General features: G+C 38.7%; 1 protein-coding gene across 1 annotated transcript in view; it reads right to left on the bottom strand.

Annotated features, from left to right (window-relative positions):
- Window positions 1–23,595, bottom strand: part of YL-1 (Vacuolar protein sorting-associated protein YL-1) — a 175,674-nt gene that overhangs the window by 87,940 nt on the left and 64,139 nt on the right. Inside the window, exon 5 of the mRNA XM_090382665.1 lies at window positions 17,917–18,105. Coding sequence (XP_090238791.1) covers window positions 17,917–18,105 — 189 coding nt within the window. The remainder of the gene's footprint in view (window positions 1–17,916; window positions 18,106–23,595) is intronic.

Genomic DNA, 23,595 nt, shown 5'->3' with positions numbered 1-23,595 from the left:
TTAGCTTAAGATACTAATGCAACCTGGTCTATTTACTAACAACAACACACTGTACTCCTGCTTGGTCTGCATCTGGGGCTGCACTGCAGCTGAACAATACTAGTAAGTTGGAGTGCTAGAGGAGTGAAGACCAGCAAGAAAGAGTTGAACAAATGAGATGAATGCCAGAAGAATGAATGAGTATGCCTGTGAGTGAGAAAGAATAAAATACATACAATTTTAGTACTTACTAACCTTAATTCGTGTTCTATACCCCTTTTAAGTTACTTCAGTTATTATTTATCTAGTACATTAAGGTACACCATTACATCCCCCACCCACTGGTGTGAGAAAAAAGGGTAAATGGAAAAAAAAAAAAAAAAAAATGTAAGTAAAAAAGAACAAAATCAGAAGAAAATGTAGGAGAAAAAAAAAAACCCCTCAGGATAGAGCAGAGAGTGAATGGGAAAAATTTAACAGTAGCTGCTGGCAGAGGTGAAAGTGATTCTTGCACTGATTCTACTGGAATCAGCAGTAGCCTTGAGAACAAGGTGCAGGAGATTTCAGAGACTGCCGGGTGTCAATGTGGAACATGTAAATACATGGGCGGCTGTGTTAGGGTAGCTAAGAACAGGAACAAATGCATGAATACTGGCATGTATCCTGATACTAGGAGTTTGGTAAATAAACTTGATGAATTTAAGGTGTTGGGCAAAACATCAAAGGGAGATATTGTTGGAATATCAGAGACGTGGTGTTACACAGTTATAAGAATGCAGAATTGGAATATAATGTGTACAGGAAGGATAGACAGGATAGGAAGGGAGGTGGGTTAAGCTATTAGTTAAGAAACACAAAATCTAAGGAAATGCAGCCAACTGACATAGATGGACAGTGCAATGTTGAGTCAGTTTGGTGTGACATAAGCACTGGGAAAGCAAAAATGATGGTAGCAGTTTGTTATAGGCCTAATGACTCTGATGAGTACAATGAACAATTATACAGAGAAATAGAGTGGTCGAGTAAATCAGATTATCTTATAATGGAAAATTTTAATTTCCCAGAAAAAACAGTGCGTAATTGATATTGAATTTGGACTTCGAAACGTCCCACAAAAAGATTTATTCATTCAACAAGTTAATCAAGTGGTGAATAATAGAAACGTGACTTCCTAAATTGAATAGACAAGACAGTCCAGGTTTACGTGAACTTCGGGAAAATAAAGACATTATTATTCAGAGAGCAGATAAAAGTTATACAGTTGTAATACTCAATAAACCTTATTACATAAATAAGTTAGATTCAAATGTATCAGATACCCCCACTTTTCCGGTCAACACTTCCCCATCTCTTCCATCATGCAGTATGACTGTTGACTTTTGCGGTTATGATGAACATCACGGCGAGATCCAACCTTCCTTACATTTCGAGGGGACAACTCTAAAATGGTGTTCACAGGCTGGCCGCTAATTAGTACACCGCACCAAACCTCTTGGTAACCCTTTAGGAGGCTTCCGGATCAGCTTGTGTATAATCTTGCTACCTCTACTCTGTCAGGTAGTGACTGGAGGGTAGTGTGTATGCGAGGGGCATTGTTGAGGACACGTTATGTCAAGGATCAGGGTATATTCTTTCCATGTGTACACCATATCCAAAAATTTCATTACTTCATACAGCATGTCCTCCCCCCAATTTTTCTTACTCTTAAATACACCATGAATTGTCAAACTAATAGAGTAAGCTTATCTGTGAAAAGATCTAAATCTCCCAAACACTTCCTAGTTCATTTAACAAATATATGTGGTCTCAATTCTAATCTCAACGATGTCCATTTCCACTTGCAGTCTGCCAAACCACATGTACTTTTTCTGAGAGAATCTCAGTTATCGGTTGATTCAACTACTGCTCATCTCAGTTGCCCAAATTATTCGCTGTATGATTTCTTTTGCCTCAAAGGTGGTACTTGTGCATATGTCCGTTATGATATTCCCTGTCAGAGACTTGGTAATTTGGAATCTCCTCTTTTCGATCTTCTCTGGCTTAAAATCTCTCTACCTCATTGTGTCAAATTCATCTGTTGTCTCTACTGTTCTCTCAACTCCACTAGTCACCTGGAGCTCTTTGACTTCCTCTCTTTGCAACTTGACTTTCTCCAGTCCAACTTTCCTAAAAGTGAGGTAATTTTCCTTGGTGATTTTAATGTTCACAACTCCAGCTGGCTTCTGTTTTCTAGTCACACCAACCCAGCTGGTCGAGATGCTGAGGCTTTTGCAATTACTAATGATCTGCACAGATTGTTCATTTACCTACAAGACTACCGGACAAAAAATCCTAACCATACAGCCAACACGATTGATCTTTTTCTCAAAAACAATCCTTCTAAGTACACGGTCGAAGTGAGGGGTCCTTTAGGCACCTCAGATCACAACTTGGTGATTATCTCTTCTCCAGTGGAGCCTTTATCTCATGGCATTACAAGAATCTGCAGATAAAGCAACCACTAGGTGGCAGTGATCACAGTGTGATGAAGTGGAATTTACTCAAAGAGGTAACAACCACCAGGGATAAAGGGAAGGGTTTTTGCTTTCGTAAAAGTGACTATGATGGTCTGAGACTATTTAAATTCTATACGGGGGGGAAGATCAACTGATGATGTTACCAACAGCAAATTCAAAATGGGAATAATTCAAAGAATTAATCTTCAAAGCTACTAGGCTTTTCACTTCATACCAACTAAGAAATATTGTTCAAGATTTAGGCCTAAATGGATGTCAAATAGTAGTAGTAGTAGTGGCATGTGATGCAAGAAAGCAAATGTATGAGCTTATGCAGCATCAGCCACAAAAAAAAAAAAAAAAAATCACACCATTCCCTCCAAATGCCTGTCCAGTTCCTCCTTAAATTTATTCAACCTATCAACTTCCACAACGACAAATAGAAGTTTGTTCCAGCAATTAACCACCCGCTGGCCAAAGGCAAATTTCTGCACATCTAGTCTACATCTCTCCTTTCTTAATTTCAATTTATGCCCCCTTAGGTTCGTAATCTGAACAAGTGGAAGGATCCCATCAGAATTCAGCGTGCTGAACCCATTCAAGGCTTTATACACCTCAATCAGATCAGCGTGCAGGTGCCTAGTCTCCAGCCACTGCAATTTGCAGAACTTAAGCCTCTCTTGATAAGAGGATCCCTTCATTCCCCTCACCAATCTTGTTGCCCTTCTCTGTACACGCTCAAGTAAATCTACATCCTTCCTAAAATGAGGCCTCCAGACCTGTACGCAGTACTCAAGGCGTGGCCTGACCATTGCCTTATACAGAGGGGTAATCACCTCCTTTTCCCTGCTAGCAAAATTCCTATATATCATTGACAAAACCCCATGATCTGGCAGCCTGTCTGCATTGCTCAGAAAACTTCATATCTGCCTGCACAATTACTCCCAGGTCTTTTTCATTTTCTACCACCTTAAGTGTAGTACCACACAGTTGGTACGTTTCTCTGGGGTTACTTCTACCCATATGCAGTACTTTGCATTTGTCAAGGTTAAACTTCAGTTGCCACTTCTTAGCCCATCTGCCCAAATTATCTAGATCCTGTTGCAGTAGCACACTGCCATTACTGTCATTAACAACCCTGCCAACCTTTGTATCATCTGCAAACTTCGACACTAAGCCTGATACACCTTCATCAATATCATTGATAAATATACAAAACAACAGTGGACCCAACACCGAACCCTGTGGGACTCCACTAATAACATTAGTCCAAGAAGAGCAGCACCCATTGATTACCACCCTGTCTTCTTGCACTTAACCATCCTTTTATCCATTGTAGCAACTTACCCTTAATACCATTCTGCTCCAATTTGTACAATAGTCTTCCATGCGCAACAGTGTCAAAAGCTTTCCTGAAATCCAAATATATGATATCAAAATTATTTTTTGCATCCAGTTCCTTTGTAACCACATCATAATATCCTATCAAATTTGTCAGACAAGACTTTCCCTTAACAAACCCATGCTGTGTCTGAATTATTGCTGCAGTCTTGTCTAGATGATCCTGCAATGCATCTTTAACCAGCGACGCCATTATTTTACCCGGAACAGAAGTTAAACTAACTGGTCTGTAATTACTCATGTCACCCTTCGATCCCCCTTTGTGAATTGGGGATACATTTGCACGTCTCCAGTCTGTGGGAACCTCCCCGAGTCCAAGGATGCTCTCATAATTATGGCTAAGGGTTTGCTTAGTTGCTTTGCCGCCTCCTTTAATATAACTGGATAGGTCCCATCCACCCCAGGTGCTTTTCTTACGTTTAACTTCAACAGTTTCTCTTCCACTTTGCTCTCAATTATTACAAAGTCATTAAGTATCCTGCTACAATTTGATAACCTTCTGCCATTTTCAAACCTTAATAATTCCTCACGTGTGAATGTAGATGCAAAATACTCATTCAGTTTGTTTGCTATCTGAGCAGGATCATCAACAGTCGAACCATCGATGTCAAGTGGACCAATTAGATTCATTCCCTTCCTTTTAGAGTTTATATAAGTAAAGAAATCCTTGGTGTTTTTCTTAGCATCTTTTGCCAAGGATTTCTCGTAATCTGCCTTTGCCTGCCGAACCTCCTTTGTGACCTGATTACAGATTACAGATTATATCTGCCATAGGCTTCTGAGTCGCTTGATAATTTATATGCATCCCATGCATTTTTCTTCTCTGTTAAGAGTCTCATTAGTTCATTTGACAACCATTTAGGCCTAAACCTTGAACAATATTTCTTAATAGGTATGAAACTTTTAGTAGCATCCATGATTAATTCCTTGAATGCTTCCCACTTAGAATTTACTGTTGGTAACATCGTCAGTTGATCCCGCCGTTCAGAATTTAAAAACTGTCGGAGACCACTGTACTTGCCTTTTCGGAAGCAAAAACCCTTTCCTTTACCCCTGATGGTAATTAAATCTTTAAGTAAATCCCACATCAGTACACTGTGATCACTGCCACCTAGTGGTTCTTTTATCTGCAAATTCCTAATACATGAATGATCACTGCTGATAACCAGATCAAGAGTATTACTTTCTCTGGTTGCCTCTCGAACATGCTGCTGCAGAAAATAATCATCCAATAAATCCACAAAAGTCTGACTAGTGTGTGAGTGCCCAACCCACAAGTTCCAGTCAATATCTGGGAAGTTAAAATCCCCCATTATAAGACATTCCGATTTACTAGCCCACTATTTCTCTGTACAATTGTTCATTGTACTCATTCGAGTCATTAGGCCTATAACACACTCCTACTCTTATTTTTGCTTTCGCAGTGCTTATGTCACACCAAACTGACTCAACAGTGCACTGTTCATCTATATCAACTGGATGCACTTCTTTTGATTTTATGTTTTTCTTAATTAACAGCATAAAACCTCCTCCCTTCCTATCCTGTCTATCCTTTCTGTACACATTGTACTCCCCAAATTCCAGTTCGGCATTCCTTATATCAGTGTGACACCATGTCTCTGATATCCCAACAATATCCGCCTTTGATGTCTTGACCAACACTTCAAATTCATCAAATTTATTTACTATACTTCTAGCATTGGTATATATGCAAGTATACATGCACCTATTCATGAATTAATAAATGACCTAATTAGACATGTGGCAGAGAAGAAAAATGCACTGGATACATATAAATTAACAGGTGACATAGACAGATAAAAACTGGTCTGTAACCAGATCACAAAGGGGGTTAGGCAGGCAAAGGATGCAGAGAAAAACAACAAAAAGTTTTTTACTTATGTAAACTTTAGAAGGAAGGGGATGAATCAGATTGGACCACTTGATATTGATGGTTCAAATGTTGATGATCCAGCTCAGGTAGCTAACAAACTAAATGAATATTTGCATCTACATTCACACATGAATAATTATTCAGGGAGTTGTTGTTGTTGTTGTTTTTATTTGGTTTTTAGGAGCATTAGCAACTAAGGTCATATTGCTCTGGGGATATGCGGTGGTCATTCTCTGACCTTTCCGCATCCTCCATATTTGGTGGTCACGGGCTTGAACCCGGGTCTAATCAAGAAGCGTGTGCTACACACTGCTGATCCTGCCCACCTGGCTAAGGAGGCACCTTTATTCAGTGAGGGGAATGCCAGAGGTATATTAAACTCTGGCAGTAAGCTAGATAATCTTGTAATAACTGAGAGTAAAGTGGAGAAGAAATTGTTGAAGATAAACATAAGAAAGGCACGTGAGGGGGATGGAATCTATCCAGTTATATTACCCAGCAAAGAAAGTAAGCAAACCCTTAGCCATAATTATGAGAGCTCCCATGGACTCAGGGGAGGTACCCATGGACTGGAGATGTGCAAATGTGACCCCAATCCAAAAAGGAGGATCAAAGGGAGACACAGGTAATTACAGACATGTTAGTTTAACTTCTGTTTCAGGGAAATTAATGGAGGCATTACAGGATAATCCAGACAAGACTTCGGTTATAGCTTGGACACAGCATGGAAGGGTTTGTTAAGGGGAAGTCTTGTCTGACCAATTTCATTGGATACTATGGTATAGTCAGAAAGGAACTGGATGCAAAGAATAATTTTGATATCATATATTTGGATCTGAGAAAGGCTTTTGATACTGTTACACTTGGAAGACTGCTGCACAAATTGGAGCAGTGTGGCATTGGAGGCAAATTGCTGCTATGGATAAAGGAATGGTTGAGTGGGAGAAGATAGAGAGTGGTAATCAATGGACACTGCTCTTCGTGGAATAATGTTATTAGTGGAGTCACCCAGGGTTCAGCGTTGGGTCCATTGTTTTTTATATTCATTAATGATATTGATGATGGTATATCAGGCTTAATGTCCAAGTTTTCAGACAATACGAAGGTCGGCAGGGTTGTTAATGACACTAATGACAGTACGCTGCTGCAACAGGATCTAGAAAAGTTGAGCAGTGCACTGAGAGGTGGCAACTAAAGTTTAACATTGACAAATGTAAAGTACAGCATATGGGAAGCAGTAACCCCAGAGTAATGTATCAACTGTGTGGTACAACACTGACAGTGGTAGAAAGTGAAAAAGACCTGAGGGTAATTGTGCAGGTAGATATGAAGTTTCCTAATCCGTGCAGACTGTCTGCATGAGTAGCTCATGGTGTCTTTGTCAATGAAATGATATACAGGAATTTTTCTAGCAGGGATAAGGAGGTGATTATCCCCTTGTATAAGGCAATAATCAGGCCACACCTTGAGTACTGTATACTGGTCTGGAGGCCTCATTTTAAGAAGAATGTAGAGCTGTTGGAATGAGTACAGAGATGGGCAACAAGATTAGTAAATGGAACAAAGGGTTGCTCTTACAAAGCCTTAAGTTTTGCAAATTATAGTGTCTGGAGACTAAGCACCTGTGAGTTGAAATGATTGAGGTGTATAAAGCCTTGAATGGTTTCAGCATGCCCAATGCTGATGGGATTCTTCCTCTTGCTCAGAACAATCACCTAAGAAGGCATAAATTCAAATTGAGGAAAGACAATTGTAGGATAGATGTGCAGACGTTTGTCTTTAGCCAGCGGGTGGCTGATTGCTGGAACAAACTTCCATCTGTTTTTGTAGAAGTTGATAGCTTAAACAGATTCAAGGCAGAACAAGACAAACGTTTGGAGTGAGTGGTTGGGTGAAATGAGAAGGGTGTGTGCGTGTTTTTATTATTTTTTTGGCTGATGCTATATAAGCTTGCTTTCTTGCTTCATGTGCCCTAGCTAATGCTAATGCAAAATGGGATCACCTGCGAGATTTTTTTTCTTCTTTTCCTTGGTCGGATTACTGTTTCAAAACTTCTGATGTTAACGTTTGCTCAGATTGTGTCAGTGAAATTATTCTTTTTTGGAATGGAATCCTTTATTCCACACTCCACTTTAAAATCTTGTGCTTTATCTAAACCTTGGTTTTCCAATAAATGTGCTAAGGCTGTTCACCAGAAGAACATTGCATATCGTAATTGGTTTGTTTCCAATTCTTCAGTTTCATTTTCTGCCTACACCAAAGCTCGCAACAATTGTAAAGCACTTATTAATCAGTCCAAACTATATTTTCAACAGGCTAAGAGTAGAAAACTTGCTTCTGGCCCTAATGGTAGCTGAGCATTCTGGTCTCTTGCCAAAACTATTGGCTACAAAATTTGCCCATCTCTGCTCTCACCTCTGTCAAAACCAGATGGTTCTGTTGTCACTTCAGCAAGGATAAAGCTGACCTGCTAGCATCCCATTTTTCTTCCTACTCAGGTATTAATGATCTTTTTAAAACTGATTTTAACTGTTTAAAATCAGTTTTAAAACAGTTTCCTCTCTATTCAATGCCACCTGTGGTCTTCCATCAAAAGGATATCAGAAGGATTTTGACGAATCTTGATGCTAAGAAAGCTCCAGGTCCTGATGGTATTTCTCCAATTGTTCTCAAAACCCATGCTCCTGAACTTACTCCTGTTCTTTGCCGCCTTTTTTTTTTCAATTTCTTATTCCAAAGGTGTTTTTCCTTCTGCTTGGAAATTTGCTCATATCCAGGCAATTTCTAAAAAGAGTGACAAATCCCTCCCATCCAATTATCATCCCATTGCAATTACTTCCACTCTTCCTAAAGTAATGGAGAAATCAATTAACCGCCAACTCTTAAACTACCCGGAAATCTTCCGTCTGATCAATGATCGCCAGATGGATTCCGTCAGTGTCGATCCACTGGTGATATTCTGGCTTATGTTACCCATTTATGGACAAATTCAATGGAAAAGTTAAGTGAAACACAAGCAGTTGCTCTTGACATCTCAAAGGCTTTCATTCGTGTTTGGCCTAAAGGCCTTCTAAACAAGCTTCCATATTATGGTTTGCCAACTGTTTTTTGTAATTGATTATCCAAGTTTCTATCTGAGCGCTCACTGAGGGTGATGGTAGATGGCTCTCTGTCTTCTAACTTTTCCACTAATGCTGGTGTCTCCCAAGGTTCAGTTCTTTCCCCTACTCTTTTCCTCTTGTATATTAATGACCTTCTTCCGTTGCATTCCACTCCACTTTCCATTTTGAGAAACTTTGCCTTGCTCAATCAGCTTCAAATTCTCGAATATCCGCTGTCAATTCTTTAAATGCCGAACTCCAGGTAATTCTCCAGTGGAGCAAAGACAACTTAGTTGATTTCAATCCTTCTAAAACTCAGTCTTGTCTTATATCTCCTAAAAAGGATTCTTCTGCTCTGATGCTTATCTTCGGTGACACTCCGATTTCTAGGCAAAATGATCTCTCTCTTTTGGGGATTACCCTGACTTCTAATCTCTCTTGTCACAAGCACTTTATAAATATTGTTTCATCTGCATCTAAACAACCTGGTTTTCTCTTTCACTCTCAGCATTACTTTTCTTCCAAACAGCTGTTCACTCTGCACAAATCGCAAATCTGCCCTACCATGGAATATTGTTCTCATATCTGGGGCAGTGCCCTCAAAACCTCTTAGGCTTCTAGATTCCATTCAGAAGTGAGCAGTTAGGTTAATTAATGACTCCTCTCTAACAGTCTCTCCACTTGCTGTCTCACAGACATACTGTTTCTGCTGCATGCTTTTTCTACAGGTACTACCATGGGCACTGTTCTTCTGAATTGGCTTCTATTATTCCCACTCTCTCTTTCAAAACAGTCGGAACATGTGCCACCACCAGCCAACATCCATTTACTGTCCAACTTCAAAATCACAGAATCAACTTTTCATCTTCCTCGTTTATTCATTCAACTGCCGTTTTCTGGAACAACCTTCCTTCATACGTATTTCCTGAAAATGACAGTCTACAGAATTTTAAGTCTAATGTCAACAAATATCTTCTTTCGTCTTCTCAACCTGCAACTGAAGCATGGTACTAAGTACTATAGGTTATAATTCCTCTCGTGTTTGGGTTTTCAAAAAAAAAAAAAAAAAAAACCACCTTTAAGTATACCTTGCACTATTTACGAATTTGATCAATCAGTACAATAAGATGTCAACCGTGTATAAAAAAAATGACTACATTACTATGGCTCAGTTAAAGGAATTGAAGTCCAGAATGTACAATATTCATGCATTTTAGTCAGGTAAAATTGCATAAGACTAGATTTCCCATTCAGCCCATTGTTTTCTACAGAAACTGCATTCTCATATACATGAGAATGCAGTTTCTGTAGAAAACTTGGCTACACATGTATATGGTATTATAAAACCCTTTAGGATAAAAAACTATGATACGTTATTTAATAACCTTAAGAACTGTTGACTCGGCAATAAAGATTATTTATTCTCACTGGATGTTACTTTGTTATATACAAATGTAAATGTAGAATAAACATTAGATGTTCTTTGGGATATGTTAAATAATAACATATATGCAGGCGGGCCTCGATTAACGCAATTAATTCGTCCCATGAGTGCATTGAGCAAAATGGAAACGTGTTAATCGAATATAATAACCAATAGGAAAAATTATAATTGGTCCTTGACCTTCTGGAATGTCCATAAAGAATTTTAAAAATACCTTTTAAATAACTTTTTAACTGTATATAATGTAAAAGATAATGAAAATAATTATGGAATTAAATGTTTATTGCATAAAACAGCAGTTCTTAATCTGTGCGCCGCAGAATATTTTAAATTTTCGAGGGAAACACAGCGACACTCAACATCTGTCGAACACCGCGCGAACTACTAGCTCGAGGTAGTTCACAGTTTCAGCATTTCTTATTAAGTTGTTTGTACCTACTAAACGAAACTGTTAGGTATTTCTTTTGGTCTGGGTGCGGCTTGAAAAAATTACTGAGACATTAAAGGTGCCGTGAAGCGAGAAACTTTGGGAACCTCTGACATAAAATACACAATGAAGAAATTACTGTTGTGGAAATATTTGAACAGTGTTGACTTTCTCTTTTCATCAATCAATTTCCGATAACCGATAACAATCTTCTCTGGGCCCTGGCGAAATAAATATCGCAGAGAACATCAAACCTTTTGTTTGAGGTTCTATGCGATACGAAAGATTTCATCTAATTCTTTTACCGTTATCTCCTTCGCAGTAACATTTTCATCTGGCTCATTTAAAAATTGGAATTTTTAAATGCAAGTCTGCATTGACTTTATTAACAGGAGACAAACACGTCTTCTTCCGATGGTTGATGGAACACACCGAGGCGGGCAGCAGGCAAACGTTTGTTTATTGACCGTACGACTCGCAGTAAACTTAACGCGTGATTCAAATCTTTTTCAACTATCGCATAAAAAAAAAAGATCACGTTAACTGGAAATTTGCATCGTGTAAAGTGAAAAGTGGTATCATTTTTCAAATAGTGTTAACTCAATATCACGTTAATCGAACTCGCGTTATGTGAGGCCGAGCTGTGTGTATGTGTATATATATATATGTATATATATATATATACACACACACACACACACACACACTGATTAATTATACGAAGCTTCCTATTAAAGAAATTTTTCATTTAATTAAACTCTTAGTTGAAGCCAACTATATCACCTTTCAAGACAAAGTATACAAACAAATTTTTGGTTTGCCAATGTGCTTAAGTTTAAGCAGCTTAATATCGGAGGTCTATCTCTCAATGATTTGCTCATACATTTGAAACCTTTTCTACCCCGTATCACATACTATGGGAGGTATTTAGATGATGTTCTGGTTATTACTGATAGTAGCACTATCCAAGACATTTTTCATTCATTTAATGATATTCATCCTAGACTCAATTTTCATTGGAGAGGGAATATACCGATACTAAGTCATTAAATTTTCTAAATTTCATGCTTACTCAGGACTCGATTTTACATCTATCGTAAACCAACAAACACTGGTATGAGTTAGCAGCTATCATCCATTCTCATACAAAAGATCTATAATCTTTAATCAATTTCTCAATGCCTATAAATATTCAACGACAAAATCTGCTTAGGGCTCAGAAATACAGATATTAAGATATTAGGACAGAAAACTAATACAGATATTAGTTTTCTGTCCCATATGTTGAACATATGGGACAGAAAACAAGCAACTTAAACAGATTCTTTAAAGATACTGAATTTAAAATTGTGGCCACACCAATACGGAAATTACACACTATACTAAACAATCGCTCAGTCCTTTTCTCGTTCACAGCGCAAATAAATTACCTGGTATACAAGATTTCTTGTGGTGATTGCGAGTCATCTAATCAAGGATCCACACGGATTCCTCTGAATTTTTGTGTTAAACAACACACGGCCTCAGTTCGTGCTTCTCGTTCAGCAACGTTAGAATTAGCCTTTCATGCCGTTAATGAAAAACATACATCTTTATTTAACGAGGCCAAAATACTTGTCGAATGTAATTATATGAAACTTAATTGCAGAAACTGTCAAAATTAAATTACATGAGAATTCTGTTAATGGTTGCCGTCCATATCTAATCTCCGATTCGTGGGCTTTCACGCGCATGCTTGTTTGTTATTTGGTTTTTAGGAGCTTTAGGAACTAAGGCCATATTGCTCCGGGGATATGCGGTGGTCATTCCCTGACCTTTCCGCATCCTCCGTATTTGGTGGTCACAGGCTCCAACCCCGGTCTAATCAAGAAGCATGTGCTACGCACTGCTGCCCCTGCTCACCTGGCTATGGAGACGCCTTCACGCGCGCATGCGCAAAGACAAATAATCCCTATATAAGATTCATGCTCGCACACATATCCCGTAATTTTCATTCCTGTGATCATGACAGATGGTTGAAAAGTGTTGTAGCTTCAGGAAGGAAAATCGTTTTGCAAAACTGATGTTAAATTCTTTCAATTGCATTCAATTATTTTTAATTGTTTTCAATTTATTTTTTACTGTAATGTTATATTCATCTTAATTTCTGGAGAGTATCGTACGGAAGTGTTCGATGTATCATATTGAGGTAAACTTCTCTTATTCTTTTACAAATATTGAAATCAACCTAGAACATACTGAGCATTACAGCTCTGGTTTATATATTATCAAAGTATACTTATATATACCTAGATTTATAATATACTCGGCTTTCTTTATTGAAATCTAAAGATGTCACAAAATTATTCACTACAAGCAATTCCTTTGTGATGGCCTCACTAGTTAATCAGATTAGTCACATGATCTACCTTTAACAAATCTGTGCTGTGATTGCCTTACAGAGCTACTGCTATCAGGTGAAACTTAGAGGTCTGTAGATGACCAGTTCACCCTTTGAGCCACCATTATGAATAGGAGACATTTGCATATCTCCAATCAACAGAGGGCTTCCCCTGACTCTAAGGATACTCTCATTATTATGCCTAAAGATTTAACAACCTCTTCTGCAGCTTCTTTTAATATAATTGGATAGATTCCACCATCCTTAGATGCATGTTCACTTTTAGCTGTAGCAGTTTTTCTTAGATCTACCTTTCCATTATTATAAAATCATTTGAACTCCCAATCTGCATTAGACAGACTTCTGCACCTGTCTTTAAAAACTTAATGTGTGAATGTACATGCAAAATATTTATTCAATTTATCAGCAAGCTCTACAGGGTCATCAATAGCTATGCCATTTATATTATCCAACAGACCAATGTAATTCATCCCTTTACTTCTAGTGTTAACACAGCCAAAGAATTCCTTCCTACTTTTGTTTGCATTCTTAGCCAAAGACTTCTCATAATATGCCTTAGCTTGTGTAACCACTCAAGTAATTTGATTACAGACTAATTTAAACCTACTGTAGGAGCCTGTATTCCCTGAAAATCTGTAATCATCCCATGTATTTTGATTCTCTGCCACTAAGCTCATCAATTCATCTGGCATCTATTTTAGTCTAAACCATAAACAATATCTCTTAGTTGGCATAAAACACTTAGTGACCTCAATGATTAGCTCTCTGAACACTTTTCAGCAAACAGTAGTAGGTTCCACTGAAAAGGGTTTAAAAAATGTCTGAGCAAGCCATTGCAATAGCTGTTGCAAAACAAATTCCCTTTCTTTTACCCATGACAGTAGTTATTTCTTTGAATAAGTCTAAACCTAAGACCCTATAAGATCAATCACCCATAGGTTACTTTCTTTGAAGATTTTTAATACAGGAATCGTTGCTAATAACCAGATCAAGAATATTGCCTTTTCTTGTTGCCTCTCTAACATCCTGCATGTCAGGATATGTTCTGTTACTGTGTGAGCTGCCACTCTACAAGTTCCAATAGATATCTGGAGAGTTAAAAATTTTCCATGACACGACATTATGATTTGCTGGCCCACTCTATTTGTCTGAGAGGGATACAGATAAATGCTATGAAAGGTTTATTACATGTCGGACTGGAATACTGCAAAATGTACTTCTGTCAGGAAGTACAAACTGCTGCTTGGATACTTGAAGGCCACACAACAATATACGTGCTGGTTTGGTGCATCAAACTTCAGCATATCATCACAAAGCCTCTGTGACACTGTAATGGGCCAGATGGCTGTCAGCATACACTCGGAATGTATACAACTCTCAATCTTTCATGCTTACTTTTTTTGTGATCTAATCATAACGACTAACCTCACTGTTATTGTTATAAACCAATGAGCCAAAAAATTATTACCAGCAAGTCATTATGCAAATTGAAGCAATTGCAGGTGAACTACGGCACATGCGTGTGGCGGGACACTGTATAAAAAACACCTGATACTGAGCTCCATTAATGAGTGTTACTCTTGTTCTTCAGATGGGAAAGGCAGCGGACTTAAGCTAGTCTGACAAAGGCTAAATTGTAAAGGCCAGGCAACTGGGTCAGAGCATATCTGAAATGGCATAGCTGGTGGGGTGCTCATGGACAGTCGTGGTTAGTACCTACCAAAAGTGGTCTGAGGAGGGGGAACCCAAGAACCACTGGCGAGGTGTTGTACGACCACGGCTCATCGATGCTTGAGGTGAGCGAAGGTTCTCCGGGATGGCACGTGGCAACAGAAGGGCAACTGTGGCACAACTCGCTGGTAATTGGAATGCTGGTGATGGGAGTAGTGTCTCAACACACAGTACATCAAATAACCCTGTTGAAAATGGGACTGCGTAGCCACGGGCCGTTCTGAGTGCTCATGCTAACCACAGTTCACTGATGACAGCACCTACAATGGGCATGTGAACATTGAAACTGGATCTTGAGCGATTGGAAGGTCGTCTGGTCCGACGAATCACGTTTCCTGTTGCACCATGTGGACGGCCAGGTACGCGTGTGTTATTTACCTGGGGGAATTGTGATGGCACCTGGATGCACCGTGGGATGAAAAAAAAGAAGGTGGTGACGGTGTCATGCTTAGGGCGATGTTCTGCTGGGATACCCTGGATCCAGTCCATGTGCTGGGCACGCTGATGTCTATCACCTACCTAAACATCATTTCATGGTGTTTAGGTAGGTGATAGACCATTTCATGGTGCACCCTTTCATGGCAATGGTCTTCCCTTCTGGCGATGCCATCTTTCAGCAGGATAATGCGCCATGCCACACTGCCTGGATTGTTAGAGACTGGTTCGTGGAACACGAGGAAGGATTGATTGATGGGATTGATGTTGCAATACTTCCAGGTATTGCAACATCAATCCCATCGAGCATCTGTGGTTTGTGTTGGAACAGCAACTCTGATCTGCGGCGTCTCAACCACAGACCTTACAGGAGTTAAAGGATCTGCTGGTTGTGTGTTGGTACCAGATACCACAAGACATATTTAGAAAATCTTGTAGCATCCATGCCTCGTCGGGTACAAGCTGTTTTGGCTGCATGTGGAGGACCAACATCATATTAGGTAGGTGGTCATAATGTTTTGGCTCATCGGTGTATACAGCATAGCACACAAGCGAGTACAAAAAATAAATAAAAAATAAAAGTAGTTATTACGAGAAAAAGTGAAGGGCAAAATAACAGTAATGTGTTACAACTATGTGTGTCGGTACACTGAAGTCTCTGCTATAACTGTTGGTCTTGGCGCATTATAGCCTTAGTAGCTAATGCGCCAATAAAACCAAAACAAACAAACAAGCTATAACTGCAAAGTCTTTTCAGTACCTCCTTTGCTATAACTGCAAAAGAGATACTGAAAAGCAGTAAACTAGTGTGCAATTTTCTTTATTAAAGCTTTGTATGTGTTACGAAATTTATTATATCAACAAAATTCAAGGTAAAGTTTGATTTGAAAGATATTTGCTATATTTTAATCCTTTAAAGGATGGCAACCAATATACTGATAGGTATGCAAAAATACTGCACTGCTCATATAACTATCTAAACTAAAGTCTAATCTAAGCTCACATATACTGATCCTAGATATTAAACTAGTGGAAATAGAGGTGAGCTGTAATTAATATTATGGACATAAAACATCCCTGCTGGTTCCAAATATTTTTCTAAATGTATGCCCATCTATTACGTACTAAAAATCAAAAAATGGTGCCTATGTTATGGTAAACAAAACCTAGGCCAAATATAAATTTCCCTAATGACAAAGGAATGACCTTTCAATAAAGTTAGGCAGCAGCAGCAAGCATGTTAATTCAGAAATTCTATAAACTAACCCACCCTCAACTAGAAACAAATAAAAATGTCTGAGGGCTGTTCAATAAAGAATGATCATAACTTTCCTTGAACAACCATACTGCTTGCTATTTCTGGCTGAGCTGCAGAATTTAAGACCAAACCGAGCTGCTTCACATAGCAACTGCACAGTTGACTTGTGTACAGCATGGCCTTGGCAGTCAGTCAAGTTTATGCTTGTTCAGTTTCACCCATGTAATAATTGATGTGACATGCGGGGAACAGTATACTGCCTCCAATTTTGTTTGAGTCTCAAGAAAACATCAGCTGAAGCATATGAAATGTTAAAAGAGGCTTAGGGTGAATCGACACTTCCATTTAGCGTCGCTCACAGTGGTTTAGAATGTTTAAAGATGGATGTGATTCAATCAAAAAATCAGCAGTCCTGGAGCTCCAACCACTGCTGTCACTACAGAAATCATAAACACTGCTTTTGTAATTATGGGAGAAGATCATCAAATAACAGTAATGCAACTGGCAGAGATGTTGAGGATATCAGTAGGAAGCATGCACCACATTCTTCATGACCATTTGCATGTGACACATTTGTGCATACTGGGTTCCAAGACTAGTCACACCTGAGAAACCACAAATTAAGATGGGGGTCTGTCAGGCGCTTCAAGGAATGGTTACTGAAGATGGTGAGATTCTGAACAAGGTGGTTACAGCAGATGAGACATGGCTTCATCATAACCCAGAGAGTAAGCAACAAAGCTGTTTCGAAGTCTACATCATAGTCAACACTGAAAAAAGTAAAAGTTGTGACTTCTGCAGGAACAGGTATGGTAATCTCTTTTTATTGACATTCAAGGAATAGTTTACCAGCATGCCATGTCACATCATACGAGTGTTACAGAACTGTACTGCATGCTTTGGGAGATCACATTCATAGCAAAAGATAGCAACTGCATGTAGGTGGGTGGATGCTGCATTGTGACAATGTGAGATCTCAGACTGCTCATGTAAAAGAGTACTTAACCAGCATTGTGTCAAATGTGTTCCTCATCTGCCCTACAACCCTGACCTTGCACCCTGTGATTTTTTTTATTTCAAAAGTTAAAGGAGTTGCAAGTAAAATGTTTCCAGTCATCAGAAGTTGTAAAGACATAGGAGGTGATTCTCAAGCGCATTTCAAAAAATGGCTTCCACCGTGGTTTTGAAGAATGTAGAAATGGAATAAGTGCATTTCACCAAGTGGGGATACTTTGAAAAGGACAATCAAAAATATGGATGATTAAATAAAGGCATGCTGTGAGGAACAAAAAAAAAAAAAAAAAAATCATTCTTTATTGAACAGCCCTTGTATACGTCAAAGTCATGTACCTAAGGATTTCAGATTCTTTTCTTCTGTAATTTTAGCTTCATCTAAAAGCTCTTCTTGAGTAAGAAATTTATACTGTGCTCCACTCTTCCTGTGCTGGCTAGATTTTCTCCGTAACTCTTCTTGTTCTTTCCATCGTTGTTCTGTTTCTTCAGATTTTTGTTTAGTAGATTCACGTACTTCTTTCTTTTCTAAGAAAAGAAATGAGTAAATTAAAATCTGAGACTATATTAAAATCTAAATATATAAGTTTAAAAAAACCAATTCTACACTACTTATATTGCATTATAGTCAGATAAAATTTTTTATGATGACATTGACACATTTATTATAAAAACAATTTGCCTCATTTTACTTACTGCATAAATTAAAACAAACAACAATCCACGATATGTCTTTTAAATATCTAAATCCAAAATTATTACTGTAATAAATCCATAATTTGTTTTCTCTCAGAATGCAAAATTTAAATGGAAGTTACAGTGTGCTCAGTATAGCTTTTTAACCAGTCAACATTTTCCACTGAATACTTAAGAAATATTGCAGATAGAAAGTCCTAATTCATCCAAATTGCTAGGTTTGCTGGAACACACTTTTGTTTAGAATACAAGAAAAGAAATCACACAGCATGAAATCAGGATATCTAGATAATAAAGCCTACTATTTTTATTAATTAACTTTCCAGCATGTGTGACAGCATATAAAGAAATTTTATATGCTGTAAAAAGATTTTAAATTATAATATTTCTTAGTGTAATGTCAATATGAATGTAGGTACTTCTTCAGTATGATTTTGGCCTTTGATCTACATCACTGACTGGGACAGTTGTTGTTGTTATTTGGTTTTTAGGAACATTAGCAACTAAGGCCATATTGCTCTGGGGATATACGGTGGTCATAGACTCGAACCCCGGTCTAATCAAGAAGCGTGTGCTATGCACTACTGCTCCAGGCGCCTCCGTAGCCAGGTGGGCAGGAGCAGCAGTGTGTAGCACATGCTTCTTGATTAGACCGGGGTTCGAGCCCGTGACCACCAAATACGGAGAATGCGGAAAGGTCAGGAAATGACCACCGCATATCCATGGAGCAATATGGCCTTGGTTACTAATGCTCCTAAAACCCAAATAACAAACAAACAAACTACTGCTCCAGCCCACCTGGCTACGGAGGCACCTGACTGTGACAGAATTAGATAATTACGGTCATAAAAAAAAAAAAAAAACCGTTTTGAGCATATAAAGTATATCATGTAATCCACTTTATGGTAAAAGAAACTTCAATGTATGTAGTAGTAGTAGTGGCATGTGATGCAAGAAAGCAAATGTATGAGCTTATGCAGCATCAGCCAAAAAAAAAAAAAAAAAAAATCACACCATTCCCTCCAAATGCCTGTCCAGTTCCTCCTTAAATTTATTCAACCTATCAACTTCCACAACGACAGATGGAAGTTTGTTCCAGCAATTAACCACCCGCTGGCTAAAGGAAAATTTCCGCACATCTATTCTACACCTGTCTTTTCTTAATTTGAATTTATGCCCCCTTAGATTCGTAATCTGAACAAGTGGAAGGATCCCATCAGAATTCAGCGTGCTGAAGCCATTCAAGGCCTTATATACCTCAATCAGATCACTGCGCAGGTGCCTAGTCTCCAGCCACTGCAATTTGCAGAACTTAAGCCTCTCTTGGTAAGAGGATCCCTTCATTCCCCTCACCAATCTTGTTGCCCTTCTCTGTACACACTCAAGTAAATCTACATCCTTCCTAAAATGAGGCCTCCAGACCTGTACGCAGTACTCAAGGCATGGCCTGACCATTGCCTTATACAGAGGGATAATCACCTCCTTTTCCCTGCTAGCAAAATTCCTATATATCATTGACAAAACCCCATGACCTGCCCTGGCAGCCTGTCTGCATTGCTCAGAAAACTTCATATCTGCCTGCACAATTACTCCCAGGTCTTTTTCATTTTCTACCACCTTAAGTGTAGTACCACACAGTTGGTACGTTTCTCTGGGGTTACTTCTACCCATATGTAGTACTTTGCATTTGTCAAGGTTAAACTTCAGTTGCCACTTCTTAGCCCATCTGCCCATGTAAGATGTCTCTGATTGAAAAATTTTTGAGAACGCAATTCCTGAGTTTGCCACTACCCCTAGTGGCAAACTCGGGAATCTATATTTAACTATTTTATCAAATTACTGGTGTTATTCAAGTTCAGCATGAAGTAGGAAAAAAAAAATAGTGTGCAGGGACTGGGCAACATATTCTAGGACTCTTGGATAAGGTTGGTGGGCTCTACTTTTTGAAATTAATACTAATTATGATTTAACCATTTAACAAATGTTCAGATGAATATAAAAATGTGTAACATTTTGTTAGCATAATAGCAGCACAATGAGCTGCTATTTTCAAAGATAGTTCCATTAAAAACAAATGGAACTATCTTTGAAAATAGATCATATAACTAGGAATTATTAGCCATGCCCGGATGGAACTTACTGTGCAACCTAGCACTGAAGTTATAAATGAAGAGAGATTACTTTTCACTTTGCCCTTGCACATTTCTATAAAGTTGCCAACAGGATTTCAAAATTAAAGCAGCACTAATAGTTTCCAATAACAGAGAAATTATTAGCATTAGCAGTAGAGGAACATGATGCAAGAAAGCAAGCGTATACAACATAAGCATCACACAAAAAATAAACCCCCTCCCCATTTCACCCATTCATTAACTCAAAATGTTTGTCTAGTTCTGCCCTGAATTCATTTAAGATGTCAACTTTCACAATGACGGATGGAAGTTTGTTCCAACAAACAACCACCCACTGGCTAAAGGAAAATTTCCGCACGTCTATTCTAGAATTGACTTTCCTCAATTCGAATTTATGTCTCCTCAGGCGATTAATCTGAGCATGAGGAAGTAACCCATCAGCATTGAGCCCAAGCCATTCAAGCCTTATATACCTCAATCAGCTCAACTCGCAGGTGCCTAGTGTCCAGACACTGAAATTTGCAGATTTTAAGCCTTTCTTTGAGCACCCCTTTGTGCCCCCTCACCAGTCTTGTTGCCCTTCTCTGTACTCTTTCTAGCAATGCTACATCTTTCCTAAAATGAGGCTTCCAGACCTGTACACAGGAATCAAAGTGTGGCCTGACCATTGCCTTATATTGTGATTATACAAGGTGATAATCATCTCCTTATTCTTAACAGCAAAATTCCTGTATATCATTGAAAAGACACCACGAGTTAGTTAGTTAGTTATTAGGAGCATTAGCAACTAAGGCCATATTGCTCCGGGATATGCGTTGGTCATTCCCTGACCTTTCCGCATCCTCTGTATTTGGTGGTGACGGGCTCAAACCCCAGTCTAATCAAGAAGCATGTGCTACGCACTGCTGCTCCTTCCCACCTGGCTACGGAGGCGCCTAAAAAAAAAAAAAAAAAAAAAGGACACCATGAGCAACTTTTACAAAATGTCTGCACTGCTCAGAAAACTTCACATCTGACTGCACAATTATCTCCAGGTCTTTTTCATTCTCCACTATCCTAAGTGTAGCACCACACAGTTGATACGTTACTCTGGGATTTCTGCTACCCATATACAGTACATTACATTTGTCAATGTTAAACTTCATTTGCCACCTCTCAGCCTATCTGCTCAACTCTAGATCAAGTTGCAGTAATGTACTGACATTAGTGTCATTAACAATGCTACCAACCTTCATATTATTTGCAAACTTGTACATTAAGCTTGATATACCTCCATCAATATCATTAATAAATACAAAAAAACAACGATGGGCCCAACACCAAACCTTAGGGCAAGACAATAATAACATTAGTCCATGAAGAGCAGTGTCCATTGATTACTACTCTGTCTTCTCCCATTCAACCATCCTTTTATCCATAGCAGCAATTTGCCCTTAACGCCATACTGCACCAATTTGTACAGTAGTCTTATGTGTGCAATAGTATCAAAAGCTTTCCTAAAGGCATTTACAAAATACATTATTCATGCATTAAGACTTTGCAGATAAAGAAACCACTGGGTGACAGTGATCACAATGTACTGATGTGGGAATTACTTAAAGATGTAACTACCATCAAGGTTAAAGGGAACGGCTTTTGCTTTAGTAAAGGTGACTACAGAGGTCTCAGATAGTTTTTAAATTCTGTACAGTGGGATCAACTGATGATGTTACACCAACGTTGAATTCTAAATGGGAAGCCTTCAGGGACTTCATTTTGGAGACTACTAGGCTTTTCATTCCAACTAAGAAATACTGTTCAAGGTTTCGGCCTAAATGGATGTCAGATGAATTAATGAGGCTCATGGTAGAGAAGAAGAATGTATGGGATGCATATAAAGTATCAGGTGACACAGAAGCTATGGCAGGTATAAACTAGTCTGTAATCAAGTCACAAAGTAGGTTAGGCAGGTGAAGGCAGATTATGAAAAATCTTTGGCAAAGGATGCAAAGAAAAACAGCAAAGAGTTCTTTACTTATGTAAACTCTAGAAGGAAAGTAACTACAGACCTGTTAGTTTAACTAGTGTTCCGGGGAAAATAATGGAATCACTGGTGAAAGAAGCATTGCAGGATCATCTAGACAAGACTGCAGTAATAGTTGAAACACAGCATGGGTTTGTTAAAGGGATGAACCAGATTGGACCACTTAACATAAATGGGTTGACTATTGATGATCATGCTCAGGCAGCTGATAAACTGAATGAATATTTTGCATCTACAATTACACGAGGAGTTATTCAATGAGGAGAGTGCCAGAAGTTTATCAAATGCTAACAGGGAGCTAAGTGATTTTGTAATAACTGAGAGCAAAGTGGAGGAGAAGTTGTTGAAGTTGAACATAAGGAAGGCACCTGGGGTGAACGGGATCTATCCAGTTATATTAAAGGAGGCAGAAAGGAAGTAAGCAAACCCTTAGCCATAATTATGAGTGCTTCCCTGGACTCAGGGGAGATCCCCATGGACGGGAGGTGTGCAAATGTATCACCAATTTAAAAAGGGGGGTTCAAAAGGTGACAAGTAACTACAGACCTGTTAGTTTAACTAGTGTTCCGGGGAAAATAATGGAATCACTGGTGAAAGAAGCATTGCAGAATCATCTAGACAAGACTGCAGTAATAGTTGAGACACAGCATGGGTTTGTTAAAGGGAGGTCTTGTCTGACCAATTCGATTGGATACTATGATGTGGTCACAAAGGAACTAAATGCCAAAAATAATTTAGATATCATATACTTGGATTTCAGGAAAGCTTTTGATATAGAGTAAAAAAAATATGTGGAGGTCCTTTTGAAACTGTTTCACATGGAAGACTGCTGTACAAAATGGAGAGGTATGGCATTAAGGGTAAGCTGCTACAATGGATAAAGTGATTGTTGAGTGGAAGACGACAGAGTGTGGTAAATCAATGGACACTGCTCCTCGTGGACAAATGTTATTAGTGGAGTTCCCCAGGGTTCGGTGTTGGGCCCATTGTTGTTTTGTATATTTATTAATGATATTGATAAAGGTATATCAGGTTTAATGTCCAAGTTTGGAGATGATACAAAGGTTGGAGGGTTGTTAACGACAGTAAAGACCGTATACTACTCCAACTGGATCTAGATAAGTTGGGAAAATGGGCTGAGAAGTGGCAACTGAAGTTTAACATTGA

This window comes from Mastigoproctus giganteus, chromosome 10, assembly GCF_048544385.1.
Source record: "Mastigoproctus giganteus isolate SK-2022 chromosome 10, ASM4854438v1, whole genome shotgun sequence".
NCBI lineage: Eukaryota > Metazoa > Arthropoda > Arachnida > Uropygi > Thelyphonidae > Mastigoproctus > Mastigoproctus giganteus.
The sequence above is the reverse complement of the archived record's forward strand: the minus strand, read 5'-3'. Positions and strand labels throughout refer to the sequence as shown.